General features: G+C 40.5%; 1 protein-coding gene and 1 long non-coding RNA gene across 3 annotated transcripts in view; one reads left to right on the plus strand and one right to left on the minus strand.

The window, feature by feature from the left end:
• Positions 1 to 165: 165 nt before the first annotated feature.
• Positions 166 to 18628, minus strand: part of Eif4b (eukaryotic translation initiation factor 4B) — a 31475-nt gene continuing 13012 nt past the window's right edge. Inside the window, exons 3-15 of one of the 2 annotated variants that reach the window (XM_087209733.1) lie at positions 18053 to 18261; positions 17575 to 17691; positions 15373 to 15427; positions 14626 to 14760; positions 10276 to 10401; positions 10003 to 10176; positions 7522 to 7750; positions 6851 to 6948; positions 4774 to 4987; positions 4149 to 4204; positions 3227 to 3332; positions 2862 to 2934; positions 166 to 2387 (exon numbers count right to left, since the gene is read on the minus strand). In XM_087209733.1, the coding sequence (XP_087065859.1) occupies positions 2319 to 2387; positions 2862 to 2934; positions 3227 to 3332; positions 4149 to 4204; positions 4774 to 4987; positions 6851 to 6948; positions 7522 to 7750; positions 10003 to 10176; positions 10276 to 10401; positions 14626 to 14760; positions 15373 to 15427; positions 17575 to 17691; positions 18053 to 18261 (1661 nt within the window). In that variant the 3' untranslated portion in view covers positions 166 to 2318. Of the gene's footprint in view, positions 2388 to 2861; positions 2935 to 3226; positions 3333 to 4148; positions 4205 to 4773; positions 4988 to 6835; positions 6949 to 7521; positions 7751 to 10002; positions 10177 to 10275; positions 10402 to 14625; positions 14761 to 15372; positions 15428 to 17574; positions 17692 to 18052; positions 18262 to 18628 lie in introns of both variants that reach the window. The other variant, XM_087209732.1, reaches the window with a different exon arrangement.
• LOC147828495 (uncharacterized) lies at positions 2387 to 6747 on the plus strand. The gene is made up of 2 exons (XR_015450697.1): positions 2387 to 2838; positions 6201 to 6747. It is a non-coding gene; the product is annotated as an uncharacterized LOC147828495 (long non-coding RNA).

Genomic DNA, 18628 nt, shown 5'->3' on the forward strand with positions numbered 1-18628 from the left:
AGGGGGAGCTGCCATGATTCCCACCTAGTTCTTGGGCCTTCTAAGCACTGAATTTCTTTAGCTCCGCCTTCTGATTTTGCACAGATCATACCCAGTGCTGTCACTGGAGGGTCAAACAAAACACACTGGAGTGTGGAGTATGTCAAAAGAATTCCAGCATTAAAATGAATTTTAAACATCAGATTTATTTGGAGAAAACAAAACAAAAAACCCCACAACCCAAAGGATGGGATTTTACATCTCAAGACATCTCCCAGGTAGTTAAGTCTACAGATTACAAATCATTTTCATAGAAGATATTTTTTGTACAAATTTTACATGTATTCAGGAGTGGGACATAAACCAATCCCTGTTTCTGTTTAGTGGGGGCAAGGAAGGGGAGTGGGACAAAATAGCCTTTTTGATGCAACTATTTGGAAGGAGAGCAGACACGAGGGCAAACTGTACCTTTTCATTATCTACAACCAATGGTTTAAAAAGCAAACCCATTCAACTCAGGGTATGTCTAAAAGCCCACTGCCTAGCTACTAGCCAGCCCCACCACTTAAGGGTAATTCTCTGGGTATACCTTTAGTCCACTGGATAAATGGCTCATTATGCCCACTGCTGCAGCTCTCATACACCCACCCCCTGCAGACCAGAGAGGCTCTACCCTAGGACCAATGGGAGAAGGACTTGTAAATAGAGACCAAGCTATACCTGTGGGCAGCACCAGTGCTGCCTACAGTGGGAACAGATCCCATCTACCAGGCTGACCCCCGAGACAAAGGTGCATATAAAAGTGAAGCTATTGTGTTGCAAGAGAAACCAGGGCCTTGTTAAATAGATCTTTTATCATTTTTTCTTTCAAGGGAAGCTAAAAATCATACTTCCTCCCCCAAGCAAAAAACCACACTGGTCTAGGCCACATTATAAACCCAAGCAAGCATTGGTGTGGGATTTCACTGGAAACTTGGAAGAAACAAAAAACCCCATACCCCACAGTCAAGATCACAAGAAAAGCTTCCAATGTAACTGTCCCTAATCCATCACCAAAGATCAACCTAAGAGTTTTCTGATCAAAAGAAGGGGTCAGAGCAGCAGAAGCAAGCATGCATGGAGGGGAGGAATGAGAATCAAGACCTCAAAGAGCTGATTTGTTTGTGAAAAGCATTGATTCATGATGTCACAGCATCCAGTGGCTGACATATAAAATGCTCAAGAGGTCACGTCTGTGACTTATCTAGAGACTAGTCTTTGGGAGGTGAGAGTAGCATGAAGAACATGAGAGATGGCTAAGACTGGCATTATTATTATTTTTTGGTTTTTTGAGACAGGGTCTCACTATGTAGTCCAAACTGGCCTCAAAATTTGCTATGTAGTCCAGGCTGGCCTCAAACTCGTGCAGATCCTCCTGCCTCTGCCTCCCGAGTGCTGGGATTACAGGTGTGTGCCACAACACCCGGCCCTAAGAGTCTGAATTTGTTAAAGCTTCAAGGTTTAAAAAAATGTGAATATATTTCAACTTTCAGAAAGGGTAAGAGAAAGGGCAAAACCAGGACACAAGACCAGGAATTCCCATGACCCCTAAGTGCTTCCTGCTCGAAGAAATAACCATTCACATGTTTACTAGAGGTCTTATCATTTCCTCCTATACCTGGTGCAAAATAATCCATCACCTCCCAAAAGCCTCCTTTCCAAGCACGATTTCCCCATTATTTTGGTCCCAACCAGTCCTATTCTTTAGTGGCCTGTAGACACACTCCCACCTACCCCCCTGGGGGGTAAAAAATACAGAAATTTCCCCTAGGCTGGCCCCGACGATCAGAATTAAAATAAAAGGCAGGGCTGGCAGCCTCCTGGAGATAAACAATTTGAGAAGCTAACTCTACCTTTCCAAGGATAGAAAATTTATTCAGATAATGCTTGAGAATTCATATATGCCACAATAGGATAAGAATGAAAAGGCAGAAATCTCACTGTTCCTTATCCCTCCCCTACTGCCCAACCACTCCAGACATCGTATCACTGTCATTCCCATTTCTGCTAAATGGAGGCCCCTAGGCACAGGCAACTGCATGGTATCCTAAGAACACACCACAACTTTCCCATTAAAAAGCTGTAGTCTCTGTCTCTCTGGCTGTTCTGGCGATCCAGTTACTTCAATACTTTAAAGGCTGCAGCAGCATGCAAAAGAATTTCATTTTTTTAAAAAAAAGTTAAGAAAGGTCTCCAGGAGATGGTGAGTTTTATTTTGCCTTGTCTGGATAGAGGTTTGATTTGCTCTCGAATGTTCCCAGGGTGGAGAAAGACTAGGAGAAAACACAGGATGTTGAGGTCTAATCTCCTTCATTTTCATCTTCACCATCCACGGAGAGAGCAGCATACTTGCTTGCAGAACTGAACTTCTATGAAAGATGAGAGTGACAAGATAATAAAGCCTCTGAATTCTCATGTCAAAAATCATGAAATAGCTGGGTGTGGTGGTGCACGCCTGTGATCCCAGCACCTGGGAGGAATGGTCAGAGTTTGAGGCCAGCCTGGACTACATAGCCAGACCTTGCCTCAAAAAACCAAAACAAAGGATGTCAAAACTTTGGCAGAAGAGGGACGACAGTTCAGACTATGCCCATGTGCTTGCTCACAGCGTCTTCCAGAGCAGCCACGGAGAGGGTCAGCCATATGGTACTTCTTACCTTGCAGGAGGAGTAAGAGTGAAGAAAGGTGGCATTGGGAAAAAAACCCTACCTAAACTTCCTTCACTGGTTTGAAGAAACATCTACACTTTATTTCCAGCCACTCTGCAGTCCCAAATGTGAAGGGGAGTCCAAGAGCAAAAGTGAACAAGAGAAGTTGAGGGTAAGTAAGCCTTTAACACTCACAGAGGATGGATTTTCCTCAGGTTTCTTTGGCTCAGGTGCAGATCTAGAGTCTTGATCCTTTTTGCCATCTTTCCTGGAGATTTAAAAATGTAAAACTGCATCACTGGAGGGCTCCTCCAATTTACACAGGCCCAGGTGCACTTTTGAGGCACTGGACAGGAACATCCCCTCCAGTCAAAAGTCTCTGCTCTCCAGCCATTGCATTATTTCCAGATTCTCCAATATAACTCTCTGTATTGGTTGACTTCAGTTTGCTTACAGTAAAAGATTTGGTGGTGCTTAGAGAACCAAAAAAATTCGTAATTACAAAGAACCATGCATCTAACATTAGCTAAAAGACTTACAAATAAAGAATCCATACATACCTATCTGACTCCTTCCAATGGTCTTTGTTCCCTCCATCTCCTGGACCACGGCTGGAGTTCCCAGTTTGGCCTTTTTGGACACTCATCCCATCTATTTTATTTTCATCTGTTTGAGCAGAAATGCAAAAAGAAATCAAAGGCAAATAAAATGATCAATCTTTATGTTTCAGATTTGCTTTAAGCTAAACAATACTGGGCCCACACATGTTGACAGAAATTAAGACTCACACCAATGCAACTTTCCTCCAAAGCCCCTCTTCCCATATCCTCTATATCACACAGCACCCTTAAACCAAAAAGGTCCCATAAAAAGTTCCCCTGGAGGATTGTTATCTTAAAAAGCAGACTGGAAATAAGGACTATGATGTTCGATAGTAACTTTGGTATACTGATGGTGACATTTCTAATTTTGACAGAACATGCTAATTTCCTTCCAAATTTGCTCTATTAGGATAGGGCAGTAATTCCATACTTTCTCCAAAGAGGCCACTCCTGCCCTCTACTGGCAGAAAAAGGTAGATAATCAAAGCATGGTCAAAACAAAATCAGGTGCAAGATATAAGGATTGATTAGATTTTTTTTTTTTTTTTGCAGTACCAGGGATCAAACTCAGGACCTTGTGCTTATGAGGCAGATGTGGCAGCACTGAGCTAAATCCCCTGCCCACTAGATTTCTTAATTGTTGGGAAGAACCCTTTCCTACATCATGACAAGGTCCTGGGTTCAACTGCAGCACTGCAGGAAAGAGAAATTTTAGATTCCAGTTAACTATTTTAGTTTTTGGTACAGAGGATCAAACTTGGGACCTTGGGCTTACAAGGCAGGTGGCGGAACCACTGAGATAAACCCCTGGCCCCGGTCCTATCTTTTCATTTAGACCTCCTAACTAGATGAAAACTTACTTCCCTTAGCATGGTCTTACCTTTCCTTGCCAGTCCTTCCTCAGAAGGCTGAGCTGGAACTACTTTCCCCCCACCACTAGAAAGAAAATATTCATCAGTTGTTTCAGAGAGAAAACAGGTAAGAAACTTATAATCATTCACCAATTGCAGTAAGCATTACAGAAAACAAACACGAAACCCCATATTTAATGTTCTGGAATATTAAAATATAAGACGGTAATAAAAGCAGCAATTTGTACACTTGCAAGTGCCATATATTTTTACAATCACCATAACTGTGCAAGTTAAATAGCAGTATCCTTTTATAAATAAGAGAAGACTTAGAGATCTGAGACTTAAGAGAAATGAAGTGACCTCCACTGCCAATGGATGCTGGAGAGAAGACTTATTGCAGATTCTGGTGGCACAAATACTCTCACAATAGCCAATTTGAATCCACCAGTGATGTCAACTGGCTATCAAAATTCTAGAAAACTGATGACTGCCTCTAAATGAACCAGCTCTAGTATAGCACTGAATGTAAACTAAGAATATAGGTAACTATAATAACACGCTGTATAAAGTCAACATCCCACAGGGCGCTTTCCATCCTAACATGAGATCTATATTTCTGAGCTAACAAGCTGCTGTTCCAAGCCGACTCACCTTGTAGGGGATTGCTGCTCTGTGTCTGAGCTCTGAGATCGAGCAGGAGGGTTAGAACTTCGCTTCACCCATGCATTCTCCTTTGGTGGAGGGGCTGGCATTACCTTTAGAGGCTGATCAGGTTTGGGAGGCTTAGAAGTTGGAGAGTGACAGTCTTCCTCCTTATTGAGTGTTTCATTTTCTAGAGACTTCTCACTCTCTCTCCTTCGGGCATCTGTGAAGTCAGAATGGGAAGGTGAAATTATCAGGGGGAAAAAACAAAGACATTATAACATGATAATCTATCAGATCATAAAGGAGTGGAAAATTCTTGTTTTCAGACAGGCTCTCCCCATTTAGTTCAGACTGGTGTTACAACTCACTAAGCAGTCCACGGCAGCCTTGAACTTGCAGTGATCCTCTTGGCCCAGTCTCCTGAGTGCTGGGATTATAGGTGTGCACCACCATGCCTGGCTCTCTCATTATTTTTATTTTTTGTTTGGTTGTTTTTTGAGACAAGGTCTCCCTACTTAGTTCAGGCTGGTGTTAAATTTACTATGTAGCCTTGAACTTAAAGCAATCCTCCTGCCTCAGCCTTCCTCATCCTGGGATTACAGGCATGTGCCACCATGCCTGGATTATAATTATTTTATTTTTCATTTTTTGGTACCAGGGCTCGAACTCGGGTCCTTGCACTTGCGCAGCAGACAGCGAAACTACTGAGCTAAATCCCCAAGCCCTATCATTATTTTTAAATGGAGACCCTACTTTGGCTCCCAACAGAATGAATTATCACTAACCCAGTGTTTTCCACGTGTTATTTTGAGAAAAATGCTTCATTAGCACACAAAAAAATACAAAAAACAATAAGTTGAGTGTATATCTTAAAGGATAACTATCTGGTTTGTCCTAGAAAAGAATGAGTATTCTTATTTTAGAATTACAGCCTTCCTATCTATATTGCCAATGTCCTTACCTGGAAAATGGTATGCACGCATGTGGGAAGAGTCCTATGGTGAAACCCCAAACTCCAGTAACCATGTTCAATTTCAACCCAGCTCAACACACATGTGATACAACCACACTTACACAATAACAAAAACATACAGGGGTGTGTGTGTAGTTTAAAGGGCAGTAAGTGTTTCCTTAAAATGAGAAGCCTGAGTTTGATTCCCGGTACCATAAAAAAGGAAGAAAAAGAAAAAGAAAAGAGAAGCCTATTATCTATCAGAATCTTCCTACATTTTTTTTTTTTTGCTACCGGAGATCGAACTCGAGTCCTTGCGCTTGTGAGGCAGGAGGTGGAACCACTGAGCTAAATCCCCAGCCCAGAATCTCCCTACATTTTAAGTGGAAGCTCTACAAAAGTAGGCATTAAAATCAACCCAACTACAAAAAGGGGCATTATAGCCTGTTACTGAGACTACTCTGGTATGAATTATTTCTAGAAAACTCCTGCAACACTTGGATGGATTTCCAAATCACTCTGGCCTTGAAACCGACCTGCCCTCTCGGTACTGGGGATCGAACTTGGGACTTTGGAAGGCAGACGGCGGAACCACTGAGCTAAATCCCTGGCTCTTGATTCCTATTTTGAAATGTTCAAGTACCAATCATTTAAAGGTGGGAGGAAGAGCTCTTAAAAAACACTGGATCACAGTAACCTAAGTGAGATACTATAGCTGAAAACATTAAGGTTTTCAAAACCCTAGAAGTGCTTGTAAGCAATCAGTAATCAGTGAGAAACAATGCAGACTAGAGTAACATCACTTGAGAACACTGCTCTAGTCATTTACAACATCAAAAAAGCCTTGCCCTGGGAATAGCTCAGACTCCAGGCCTACTTCTAACCGCTGAATAAATAAGACATAAAATGAAGGGAAAAAATTAACAGTCAAGTACACTCTTTACTGGAGTAAACAGATCATCTAAGTCTACTTGGGTACCCATTCCTCAGACACTTTTGGAATAAATGATTGAAAACTCAGATCAATTCATACTAACTCAAGAGTTTATAATTGAGAAATACTGTAAGGTCTCTGAATTCTTTGCTTATTATAGAAAACAGCAATATGATACCCACCCTGGTCTGACTTACTTCTGCCAGATGGGGCTGAGGTCCCAGTCTGTGATGATTCACTTCCTGTCCTTGACCTTTCCCGTTCCTGAGTTTCTTCACTTCGCCAGCTTGGGTGTCTGCACAGAAAGAGACTTAACAATAAGTAAATTGTGTTCTGCTCAATGAAGGATACTTCAGTATGATGATGATCCCCTAAAAACCATCACATGAATATTTTATCACACTTCTACACTGAACTAACACTTAGATAATACAATGAGCATATACACAGGTAAACAAGTACAAAATAATTTCTTAGCCTACATATAACATAAAACGTTTTCTATTTTACCCCAGTAATATGAAAAGAAATAAATGTAGTTTTAAATTAATTTTGTTAAATAACCGATGCAACAAGTTTGATTCCATTCATCTCACCACAGTAGGGTCCTTTTCTCTATACTACAGCTAAGAGCTAGCAAATTCTTCTTGAAGGGCTGAATTTTATTAACAAAAACATGCACAGACCCTAATTTGCTCACTTTTGTATTAATTATAGTGGTGACAGATATAGCACAGTAGGCCTTTTGAAAATTGCAAGTCAGAGATAAAATTCTGTTGTGTGAAACTGTCTCACACAAAGCTCCCAAATGCCCCCACTAAACACACTGAAACTGCAGATAGACAATCCACAGATGAAATAACCTTACCTCTCCCGAGGCCGTCGTTCTAGTTTTGGCTCATCCAGCTGACGCTGCAATTTCTCCTGCTCCTTCTGTAGCCGTTCCTCCACTTCTCTTTCTCTAGCCGCTGTGTCAACAGGCTTTGCCCCTCCAAAGATAGAAGCTGCTCGACTGGACTGGGAGGTGCTAGCAGAGGAATCATCTTCCTTAGGAGTACTCCGAGGCTTTAGGTTCAGTTTGGGTCTTTGGGGGGGACCTAAGTTAAATGAAACTCTAAGTAATAGTTTTCTAAATCATCAGAAGCTGATGGGTGAAAGCCTGATTATTTCCAGACATGGTGCTTAGGAAATGCTACATGGGATTCAGGTTATCCGATCCACCAGAGAAGGTAGAGGAGATTCTTAGAAAATGGGTAGCTTAAATAATCAAGCTCCGTTATTCCTTCCTTTTCTACCACAACCACAGTACAGAACCAGACTGTCGAGAAAGACTAAAAATGATAATCACTTAAGTGGTAAATTAATCATTTTATCACAATTACTTTTACTTGGGAAAAAATTTTCAACTATGATAAATTACTGAACAAAATTATTTTGCTCAAGAATCTAGTCTCAACAGGCATAGTGGAGCATGCTTGTAATCCCAGCACTTAGAAGGCTGAGGCAGGAGACTCGCCATAAGTTTGAGGCCAGCTTGGGCTACACAGTTGAGTTCAAGGCTAGCTTGAACTAAACTACACAGCGAGACCACATCTCAAAAAACAGCAACAACAAAAACAAGCCCAATTTGGTGGGACAGTCCAGTAAAGATTGCTTAAGCTAGGTTGTACAAAACAGATTTATTCATATGAAAGATACACGACTAGGACTGTGTTCAGTGAAGGTGTGAAGGCTTCCAAGCAGTAACACTTGAGCAGTTCTGAGAGTTGAGTGTACACGCAGAAGGGTAGATATAGAAGAGGATGGTGAAGTAAACTGTAAACAAAGAGTGAAGACCCCAGTGTGTGACAGGCAAAAGGAGACCTTTTAGGACAGGGGACACTAAGAAGGTCTAAAAGGTGGGGAACAATTTCATTAGATCTTATTCCAGAAAGACAACTTGCCAGGGATTTAGCTCAGTGGTGCCAAGCCTGCCTGGCAAGTGCAAGGTCCTGAGTTCAATCTCTGGTACCAAAAAAAAAAACAAAAAACAAACCAACACAACTGGGGGCAGGAAAAGCATTAGGAGGCAGCTGCCGTAAGGCCCAAACAAAGGTAGCAGCAGTGACTGAATGAACAATTATAAAATTTTTAATATTATACAGTATTTGTACAAGAACTCAGCTTATTGCCTGTACAGAGTAGTAAATGCTCAATAAACCAATTTTTCTGTTGTTGTCTTTACTGAAGAAATAGGTAAGTCACGCTTTTAAGAATGAAAGGTAAAAAAAAAAAAAAGAATGAAAGGTAAAGCCAGGGATTGGGCTCAGTGGCACTGTGCCTGCCTTCCAAGTGCAGGGTCCTGAGTTCAATCTCTGGTACCAAAAAAAAAAAAGAAGAAGAAAAAGAAAAATGAACAAAAGGTAGGGCTAGGGATGTAGCTCAGTGGCACACTGCGTTGCAGTGCGGCACTTGCCTGGCAAGTGCAAGGCCGAGTTCAATTCCTAATACCAGAAAAAAAAAAAGGTATTAGAAAACCAGAAATACTGAAATTTCTATTCTATTTGAGGAGGAAAGTCTTTAATACAGTAGAATTTCCATACAGCTCTGATGGATTTTTTTACCACACTTAAAAAAAAAATTAGTTGTTGAAGTTTTATCTTCCTTTCTCAGAGAATTACAAAAGATAGTACTGTAGATATAAAGTCCCTGACACAAAGCTCAAGACCAATACAAGATGTCAAATAATTCAAGACAAAGAATTCTGGGCCAGACCCTAACTTTTCTTGATTGCATCACTAAAGTTAGAACATAAATGGTGGCTACTCATTAATAATTTCTGATATTCAAACTTAACAGCATGTTTTAAGTTCTACCATTACAGAAATAATTTTATTTTTTGGTTTTTTTTTTGGTACCGGGGATCAAACTTGGGTCCTTGCACTTGCGAGGCAGGCAGTGGAACCACTGAGCTAAATTCCCAGCCCCTCAGACATATTAGAATAAACATACTAAACTCTTACCATGAACTGACAAACATCAATTACTGTAGTACAATGGAACCTAAATCAGCAATACTTCATTATTAACCTCAAAGCACTGATTACTTGCTATGGGACTGTTTATGTGAATTTCAATTCTTCACTTCAAAAATGGGTTTAACACACTCTAAATAAAAGGTCTTACAAAAATTTTTCCTTTTCTATTTACTTGGTAGATTTTATCTGAAAAAATTTAGGTATAAAGTCATTCAACATGAAAAGGACTAGACTTGACTTTATTTCCATTAAGTTGTCCTCTGCCAATGTTCAAATTTTTCCTAAGTTTTTCCTGTGTCGACTACATCAAGTAAGCCAGAGACAATGAGTACCTCTGTCATCACGCCTGTAATCGTCCCGGGAGTAATCGTCTCTGGAGCCCCAGGGCCGATCGTCCCGTCTGTCATAGCGGTCTTCATAGCGGTCTCCTCCTCCTCTGTAGTCATCATCTCTACGGTACCCACTACCAAAGGCTCTTCTGCCACTGCCTATTCTGGAATCGTAGCCTGCAAATGTATAACAAATTGAAATGACCACATGAGAAGGAAAAACTGCAAAAAAGGAGTTCTTGAAAAAAAGTACTTTGAATTATGTGTTGTAATTACCTCTATCATAGTCTCTGCTGCCTCGGTCATCATAGCGATCCCGGCCCCCATATCTATCCATATCCCGGCGTGGGCCATCCCGATACCCATCCCGATATCGGTCTGAATCATAACGATCTCGATACTCTAGACAGAAAAAAAGACAGGTAACCCATGCCTTTTTCTTTCACATGTTAACAAAGAGCACAGTAGCACACTGAATCAATTTTGTTTCATAAACTGTTATTCAAGTGTGTCTCAGTTTTTATAAAGATAAATCATACTGTTGGATGTGGTAGCACATGTACTTGGGAGGCTGAGACTGGAGGATCACCTCAAGTTCAAGACCAGCCTGAACTACACAGTGAGGCCCTTTTTACAAAAATTTCCCTGGTGGGGCCAGGGATGTAGCTCACTAGCACTGTGCCTGCCTCGAAAGCGCAAGGTCCTGAGTTCAATCCCCAGTACCAAAAAAAAAGAATAAAAAAAGAAAAAAAAAAAAGAAAAAAAATTTCCCTGAAGCTGATGTGGTATCACATGCCTATAATCCCAGTTCTTTTGGGAGGCTGAGGCAGGATGATCACAAGCCCTGCCTAGCCAACTTAGTGAGAACCTGTCTTAAAGATGCTGGAGATGGGCCGGGGATTTAGCTCAATGGTTCCAGCGCCTGCCTCGCAAGTGCAAGGTCCCAAGTTCGATCCCTGGTATGAAAAAAAAAAAAAAAGATGCTGGAGATGTAGCTCAGTGGTAAAGTACTCTTGGATTTGATTTCCAGTTAAAAATAAAAGCTAACCATGGGAAAATAGACATACCACAAATCTGAAAGGCAAACAAAATAAGAAAGGGGGATGTAACATACTATTACTAAGGATTAATCAACTATTACTTAATAGAAACAGGCTATCATTTTCTATGGCCAGCATGGCAAATATCTGGTATTGGCAAAGTTTAGGGGCAAAGTCAGTTTCTGTATTTATCATAATTAAAAACTACACTTTCAAAGTTTTGTACAATTTTTTTTTCTGGTACCAAGGATGGAACTCAGGACCTTGTGCTTGCAAGGCAGGCATGGCACCACTTGAGCTAAATCCCCAGCCCCATGTACAATTTTATATATATTAAAACTTAAAAAATTATATTTACCCACTGGGTCAACAATTCAGTTTCTAGGAATTTGTTCTAAGAAATTATCTTGGTATATGATAAAGACACACATAAGGGACACTGACTGCAATGTCATTTATACTAATAAAATTGTGAAGCACACAAGCCACAGATTAAACTATAGGGCATTCACAGAAAATAGCTACTAAAACCTAAATGTATACATGGCATGTATGAAAAAAGTATGTTACAATTTGTATTTTACATACACAAACATGCAGGTTTATCAATACCAGAGGGCCCTAAATGCCAAAAATATATATAAAGGAATGTAGTAGTTCTGGAGGCAGACTGGGTAACATAAGTCATTTATAAAAGGGACAGCTTGGAAAAAAAAAAAAAGAGAAAAAAAGGGACAGCTTGTTTATTTAGCTGCAGGTGACTGCAGCCAGATCTTCCAATTTTCTAAGCTGGAAACCCACATATTTACATGACAAATAGCAATTTCTAAATATGAACCAACTAATAATAAATTCAAACATTTGAGGCCTATTTCTGCCCAAACAGGGATCTTATTTTTATGACTATTGCCTTTTGTCTTTTTTTTTTTTTTTTTTGAGACAGGGTCCCAACTATATAGTTCAGGTTGGCCTTGAACTCACTATATAGCATAGGCTGGTCTTGAACTCGTGGCGATCCTCCTTGCCTCAGCCTCTGAGTACTGGGACTACAGTCCTATGTCACCGCACCTGGCTGATTACTGCCTTTTAAACAATGATTTCAGGGCCTATGGGTGTAGCTCAATGAGAGAGCCATTGCCTAGCATGCATGAAGCCCTGGTTTCGATCCCTTGCACTGCAAAATAAACAATGATTTCATTTTAGAAACCATATAATTCTATGGGCCTAGTCATAAGACTGTCTTGTATTTTAAACTTTATAAACTGAAGGAATGGTAGTGAAATAATTATATACAAGAAAGAGTCTAAAACAGAATAAGCTGGGTGTGGTGCCACATGCCTATAATCCCAGCACTTGGGAAGCTGAGGCAGGAGGATCGCTGTGAGTTGAAGACCAGGCTGAATTATATAGCGAGACCCTGTCTCAAAATACAACAAACCCCCCAAATAAAACAGACGAAAAGTCTGGGCATTGTGATGCATTTGTGTAATCCCATGACACCAACACTGAGGGTGGAGGATCACAAATTCCAAGGATACTCTGGACTACGTAGTGAAACTCTTTCTTTACAAAGCCAAGTGTGAGGGCTGGGGATTTAGCTCAGTGGTGACGCTGCCTGCCAAGCAAGCGCAAGGTCCCAAGTTTAATCCCTTGCAAAAAAAGACAAAACAAAACAAAACAAAAACCAAAAAACAAAACAAAAAAAAGTTTCTGCATGGCAAGAAAAAAAGCCAAATGTGGTGGCAAACATCTGAAACCCCAGCACTTAGGAAGATGAGTGAGGATCATCAGAAGTTTGAGCCCAACCTCAACTATACAGTGAGACTCTGTCTCAACACACACACACACACACACACACACACACACACACACACACACACACACACACGGATGTGCATGCGTGGCAGGAGACTGAGATTTTTAAAAATACAATAATACCCTCCAAATCAGCCCTGTGCTTATTTTGAAATGTTTTTAACTTTCTGGAGAGGTGAGTGAGCTCAACACTTGATTTAGATAAAATGAAATTATAAGCTTGCACACCCTGAGAACACAGATCCATACTTAGCACTTTAGTCAGCTGTGAGACTTCATAGTAATATTTAGTATTAGTCCCCTTACTTCCATTTTCCTGCCTTATGCTTAGGACAGGAGCCTCTGACCTCTGGGTAGTCTGGCATAACTCTCATTAACCAAAAGCTGACTCGGGCCAGCTTTGGATAACAGCACACTTGTTTTCTTGTTATCCATCCTACTTGCTCTAAATTTAAGATGTCAGGTAAGAAAATAATCATGTTCTCTGACTCAAAACAGGACTCTTAGTCTGACTTTTTCTTAAGAGTCGTTTCTTCCTATTAACAATAGAATTTCTTGCATAAATGCTGGTGTATACTTCTCCCCAAGGCTTCTGCTGAATCACAAGGGCTTGACTATAAAAACCAGACATAAACTGTGGATTTAGTCTTCCTTCTGACCTGGCCCACTGCTCGTTCTTCTGCATCTTATTCTCTACTTTTTTTTTTTGAGACACGGTTTCATTATGCGGTTGAGGCTGGCCTTGAACTCATTAGATAGCTCAGGTTGGCCTCAAAGCCACAGTGATCTTCCTGCCTCAGCCTCCCAAGTGCTGGGATTATAGGCATGTACCACCACGTCTGGCTTTTCTGCATCTTCTTAAGGAGGACTGTTTTCTAATAGGAAGCACCTCATGCCACACACACGCTGGAACCCCTAACCCCCACCTACAACCAAGAAAGTGGTTAACATCACTTCCCATTTTTACAACTTAAGCATTAACACTCTACAATAGTTTTCAATTTTTCACATGTATTTATTTGTATTTCTCCCACAACATAATAATTTCTGAATTTTATCCTTGACATTACACCCATGCAATGACATTTTATGCCATTTAAAAAGCCATCATTTTCAAATCATTATAAACAGTGCTTTTTGCATTTTATTAAGACTGTACAATTTTACCGTTTTACCTACTTTTTGCCAGATTTAGGTGATGTAAAATGTACAGTTCATCCCTACTGTAACCCCAAGACTTTCCCAATCCTCTTTTGCATTTTTTCCCACCTAAATTTTCCTCCACTATAATCATTATCCAGTGAAGACAGGACTTTTCTGCTGTTTTCTCCTGAGCTTAGAACAGTATCTGACATGTGACAAGAAAATTTTTTTCTTTTCTCTCTCTTTTTAAATGAATGGAGAAATGTCTGTCCATTTCATTCTTTTATTTGGGAAGAACTTTTTACAAAATTAATGAATTTTATAAAAATTTTTTTCCTGTACCACCAATTCTTTTGAATGTTAAGAAAATTTTAAGTTGGGTGTGTTGGCATGTGCCTGTAGTTTCAGCTACTAGGGAGGCTGAGGCAGGACCACTTGAGCTGGATTCAGGGCCAGCCTGGGCAATTCTGGGGAACCCTGAATCTGCATCTACTGTACCCCACTTTCTATCTGCTAATGTGATCCCCTACAATAATAATTAATAATAATAATAATAATTTTTTCCTATCATTACCAAATAAGACTACAAGAGCACAGAAGAAAATGACTTCATAAGAAATGAACTTACTGTCTCCAAAGCTGTCATCACCTCTTCTAGGCGGGTAGTCATCAAAGCTGTCTGTGGCAGGACGGGCCCTCCAGTCTGTGTCTGTTTTGTCAGAATCTCGATTTCTATCTCGCCCAAAAGAACGATCATCTCTGTCTGTAAAGTAATATAAAAAACCCACAAGTTGACAAAGTAAAAGAGTTTATCCACTGCCTGGCTTGCCTCTCTTTCCCTCTCCCTCCCTTTCATACGTGCACATAAAAAACAAAACCCTTATACTAATTTCTCTTCTGACATTTCAGGCTGTAATCATGAAGTTGTCCTGGGCCCTTCAAATGCACTCTCCAACTCAACTGAGTTAATCTTTTCTTCACATTTATTTCTACTGGTTAATGCTTAATCACATAGACCACAAGTTTCTGAAACATACACAAATGAGGTCCCTCTTGTGTCCAATATATGCTAGGGAGCTAACCTATTTATTATAGATTTAATATCCATTTAGACCAGACAGGGCTTTTCATCTCCAGGATTAATCTGTGGATTCTATTTATTAGATATCTAATAGGATATCAGTAGCACTCACTTCAAAGGCCCACAAATATTGCCAAAAGTTCCCTAGGGAGCAAAACTGGTTGAGAACAGTTACTCTAGATTTAGGCCGGTTTACCACTTATCTCTATTAAAATTTTCTGGGGAAGGGGTACCTTTGCTTTGTTATCCTAGGACAGATTACCAAACATGAAATTTTTTTCCATTTTTTCTCACCTTTATCCTGTGCTTGATCAGCAACATCCACTCGAATTCTCCTGTTACCTAGCGACTGAGAGTACAGGACCATATTAATCAATCTTCTGGTCTATTATGCACAAATCCCATGAGCAACTGTTAAGTGTCTGGGCATAGCAGAAGCACCTCGGGAAGGCAGGTAAAGGAAAAACACTGTACTCTAGCCAATACTCTCAATTTGCTGGTTAAAGACTTTATAAAGACTTGAAAACTAAAACAGCCTCTTAGAATTAATGTTTTTTTTTTGTACCGGAGATTGAACTCAGGACCTTGTACTTGCAAGGCAGGCGTCAGCACCACTGAGCTAAATCCCCAGCCCAGAATGAACAAATTTAAGTTCACCTTAAATGAGTATCAGGTCAATTAACTTTATACAAAGCTGTATTTCACAGAACAGAATAACTATCCAAGGCTATTTGTCAAGTGTAATGAATTAAAAATAATTCCCAGTTAGCTAAATAAAAGGCATGTTTGGTGCCATAGTCATCATTACTCAAACATTTATAGACACTGAACCCCATTGATTCTGCTGGTTTTTCTTCATTTCTTTTTTCTTTTTGGCAGTACCGGGGACCGAACTCAGGACCTTGCACTTGCAAGCCAGATGAGGCGCCACTGAGCTAAATGCCTGGCCCCTCTTTTCAAAGCAGATTCTACAGATGAAAACCAACAATGAATTTTGGTTAAAAACACCCAAGTTAGGGCTGGGGATTTAGCTCAGTGGTTCCCCTGCCTGCCCTGAAAGCGCAAGGATCTGGGTTTGATCCCTGGTACCGAAAAACAAAAACAAAAAACAGAAGCACTGAGCATGCCTGAAAAATCCCTGAACTTTGGGGAGACTGACACAGGAGGATTCCAAGTTCAAGCCTGGCCTGGGCAACTTAGCAAGTGTCTCTATGTTAAAAAAATAAAAAGGACATGGGATATAGTTCAGTGGTAAACTGCTTGCCTAGAATATGTGAAGCCCTGGGTTTATTTATTTTTTTTGGTACCAGGGATTTAACTAATGACCTTGTGCTTGTGAGGCAGGTGGTGGAACCGCTGAGCTAAATCCTCAGCCCAGCCCAGGGTTTAATACCCAGTACTGCAAAAAACAAAGCAAGACTGAATGTTATTTCTCCTATAAAACAGTCCTAGGAACGATACATTACAAATGACATCCTTTGCAAATCCTCTTTATTAAAAATTTAAAAACCCCACATTTTAACAATATTCTGGCAAACTAGACAATGCCTTTCCACCTCTGGACCTGGGGATCAAAGCCAGGGTCTTGAACATGCTAGGCAAATGCTTTACCAGAGTCACACCCCTAGCTGGAAGACAATGCCTTTTTTTTTTTGGTACAGGGATGACAACGCCTTTTAATACTAAACTGATTAACTTCATTTTCCTACCCCCTCCTATACTGGGGATTAAACTCAGAGCCACATGCATGCAAGGCAAATGCCCTACCACTGAGCTATACTCTCAACCATCTTAAATTTTATTTTTGAAACAGCGTCTGTCCAGGCTGGTCTTGAATTTATAATCTTCCTGTCTCACTCGCCCATGTAGCTGAGATTACAGGTATGTGCTATCACACCCAGTTGTTTTTTTCTGTTTGCCTTTATAGAATCAGAATTTTTTTTGGTACCAGGGATCAAACTCTGGTCCTTGAGCTTGTGCAGCAGGCGGCAAAACCACTGAGCTAAATCCCTGGCCCTCAGATTTTTAAAAAGCAAAGACATAAGAGCTGTGGCAAAGCAGTAAGTAAACTAATAAGAGATTTTATTAGATATGTAGTGTTTGGCTTCTTCCAAAATTTATCTAAGTAACTCTGTGAATTATTAGAATCACTGTACTTGCCAAAGTGTGACTTATAAGATGTTAAATAATAACCCAGAGTTTTCTTTGTGGCTATAGGAATCTTTGAAATAGCTACCGACCCAACCAAAAAGAATGTATCAGTTTGAAGCTGAGAGTGATACAGCATGCCTGGAGTCCCAGGACTCTAGAAGACTGAGGCAGAAAGATCGCTGAGTTCATGCCTAGCCAGAGCAACTTGGAGAGAACCCATCTCAAAAAATAAAAAAGGCTGGGGATATAGCCCAGTGCAAAGGCCCTGGGTTTAATCCCCGGCACTGGGGAAAAAATCAGTTTGACTGATAAACGCAAAAAAGTTGTGAGCTCCCCACCCCTTACCTCTTCATTGAGACTGAGGGCACTGAGCAGGGAATCCAGGTCCTCAAACTCAGCATAACCAAAACCTTTCAACCTCTCTGGATTGCTAGGTTCACGTGGCAAGCGCACTGCACTGATCTGAAGGAGTAAAGATAAAGAGTTGAAAGCCCTTTTTTGGGAGGACCACACAATCACCAATGTACATAGAAAAAATCTTTGAATACTCTGAACTTGCATGTCTCCAGGAAGAATACCACAGAGGGATAAAAGAGATTTTATGCCCTGTTACACCTTTGAATTTTCATCTATTTGCATTTAACTCTTAAAAACAAAACAAACCAACCATGAATTCAGCACATTGCTGCTAACCCTAGATTTCTGTCCTTTTAAAAATGTTTCTAATTTTTATTCAATTAAGAACTGCTCATTCCACAATTGGTTTTATTTTAGCCACTAACCTCAACATATCTAGTTAATGGCCTCATATGATTATACTTACATTTAATCCTCTAAAGAATTCCTTAATAGAGTCTTCCGTTACATCATAGGGCAGGTTTCCTAGGAAAGCAGTGTAGGGTGGAGATTTGGGTAGACGGCTCCGGTCGATATTGGGTTCCCGAGCAGCCCGTGGAGCAGTGGGAAGGATGGATCGGTCAATTGGAGGTGCCCTATACACATCGTCGTCATTACTGTGCCAAGTGGTTGAAACTAGGATAGAAGAACCAATAGAAGAAATCAAAGAAAATCTCCCTTACTGTCACAGAACAAGAGGATTGATCCATGCCAATTGCTAGATACTAAAAATACTGGAAGCTGGGGATGTGGCTCAGTGGTAGAGCATTGGCCTAGCATGCACAAAGCCCTGGGTTCAATCTCCAGTAGTGCAAAAAAGCCAAAACCAAAACCAAAACCAAAAAAATCAAATAAAAACCTGCAGCAGGTGGTGAGGCACACATGTGTAATCCCAGCACTGTGTGAGGTGGAGGCAGGAGAATAACAAGTCTGAGCCCAGCCTCAGAAACTTAGTGACTCAGTGAGAACCCTGTCTCAAAATAAAAGAACTGGAGCCAGGTGT

The sequence above is a fragment of the Heterocephalus glaber genome, unplaced genomic scaffold (genome assembly GCF_053883595.1).
Source record: "Heterocephalus glaber isolate CG9 unplaced genomic scaffold, H.glaber_assembly_v1.0 deba00001060, whole genome shotgun sequence".
NCBI classification, from domain to species: domain Eukaryota; kingdom Metazoa; phylum Chordata; class Mammalia; order Rodentia; family Bathyergidae; genus Heterocephalus; species Heterocephalus glaber.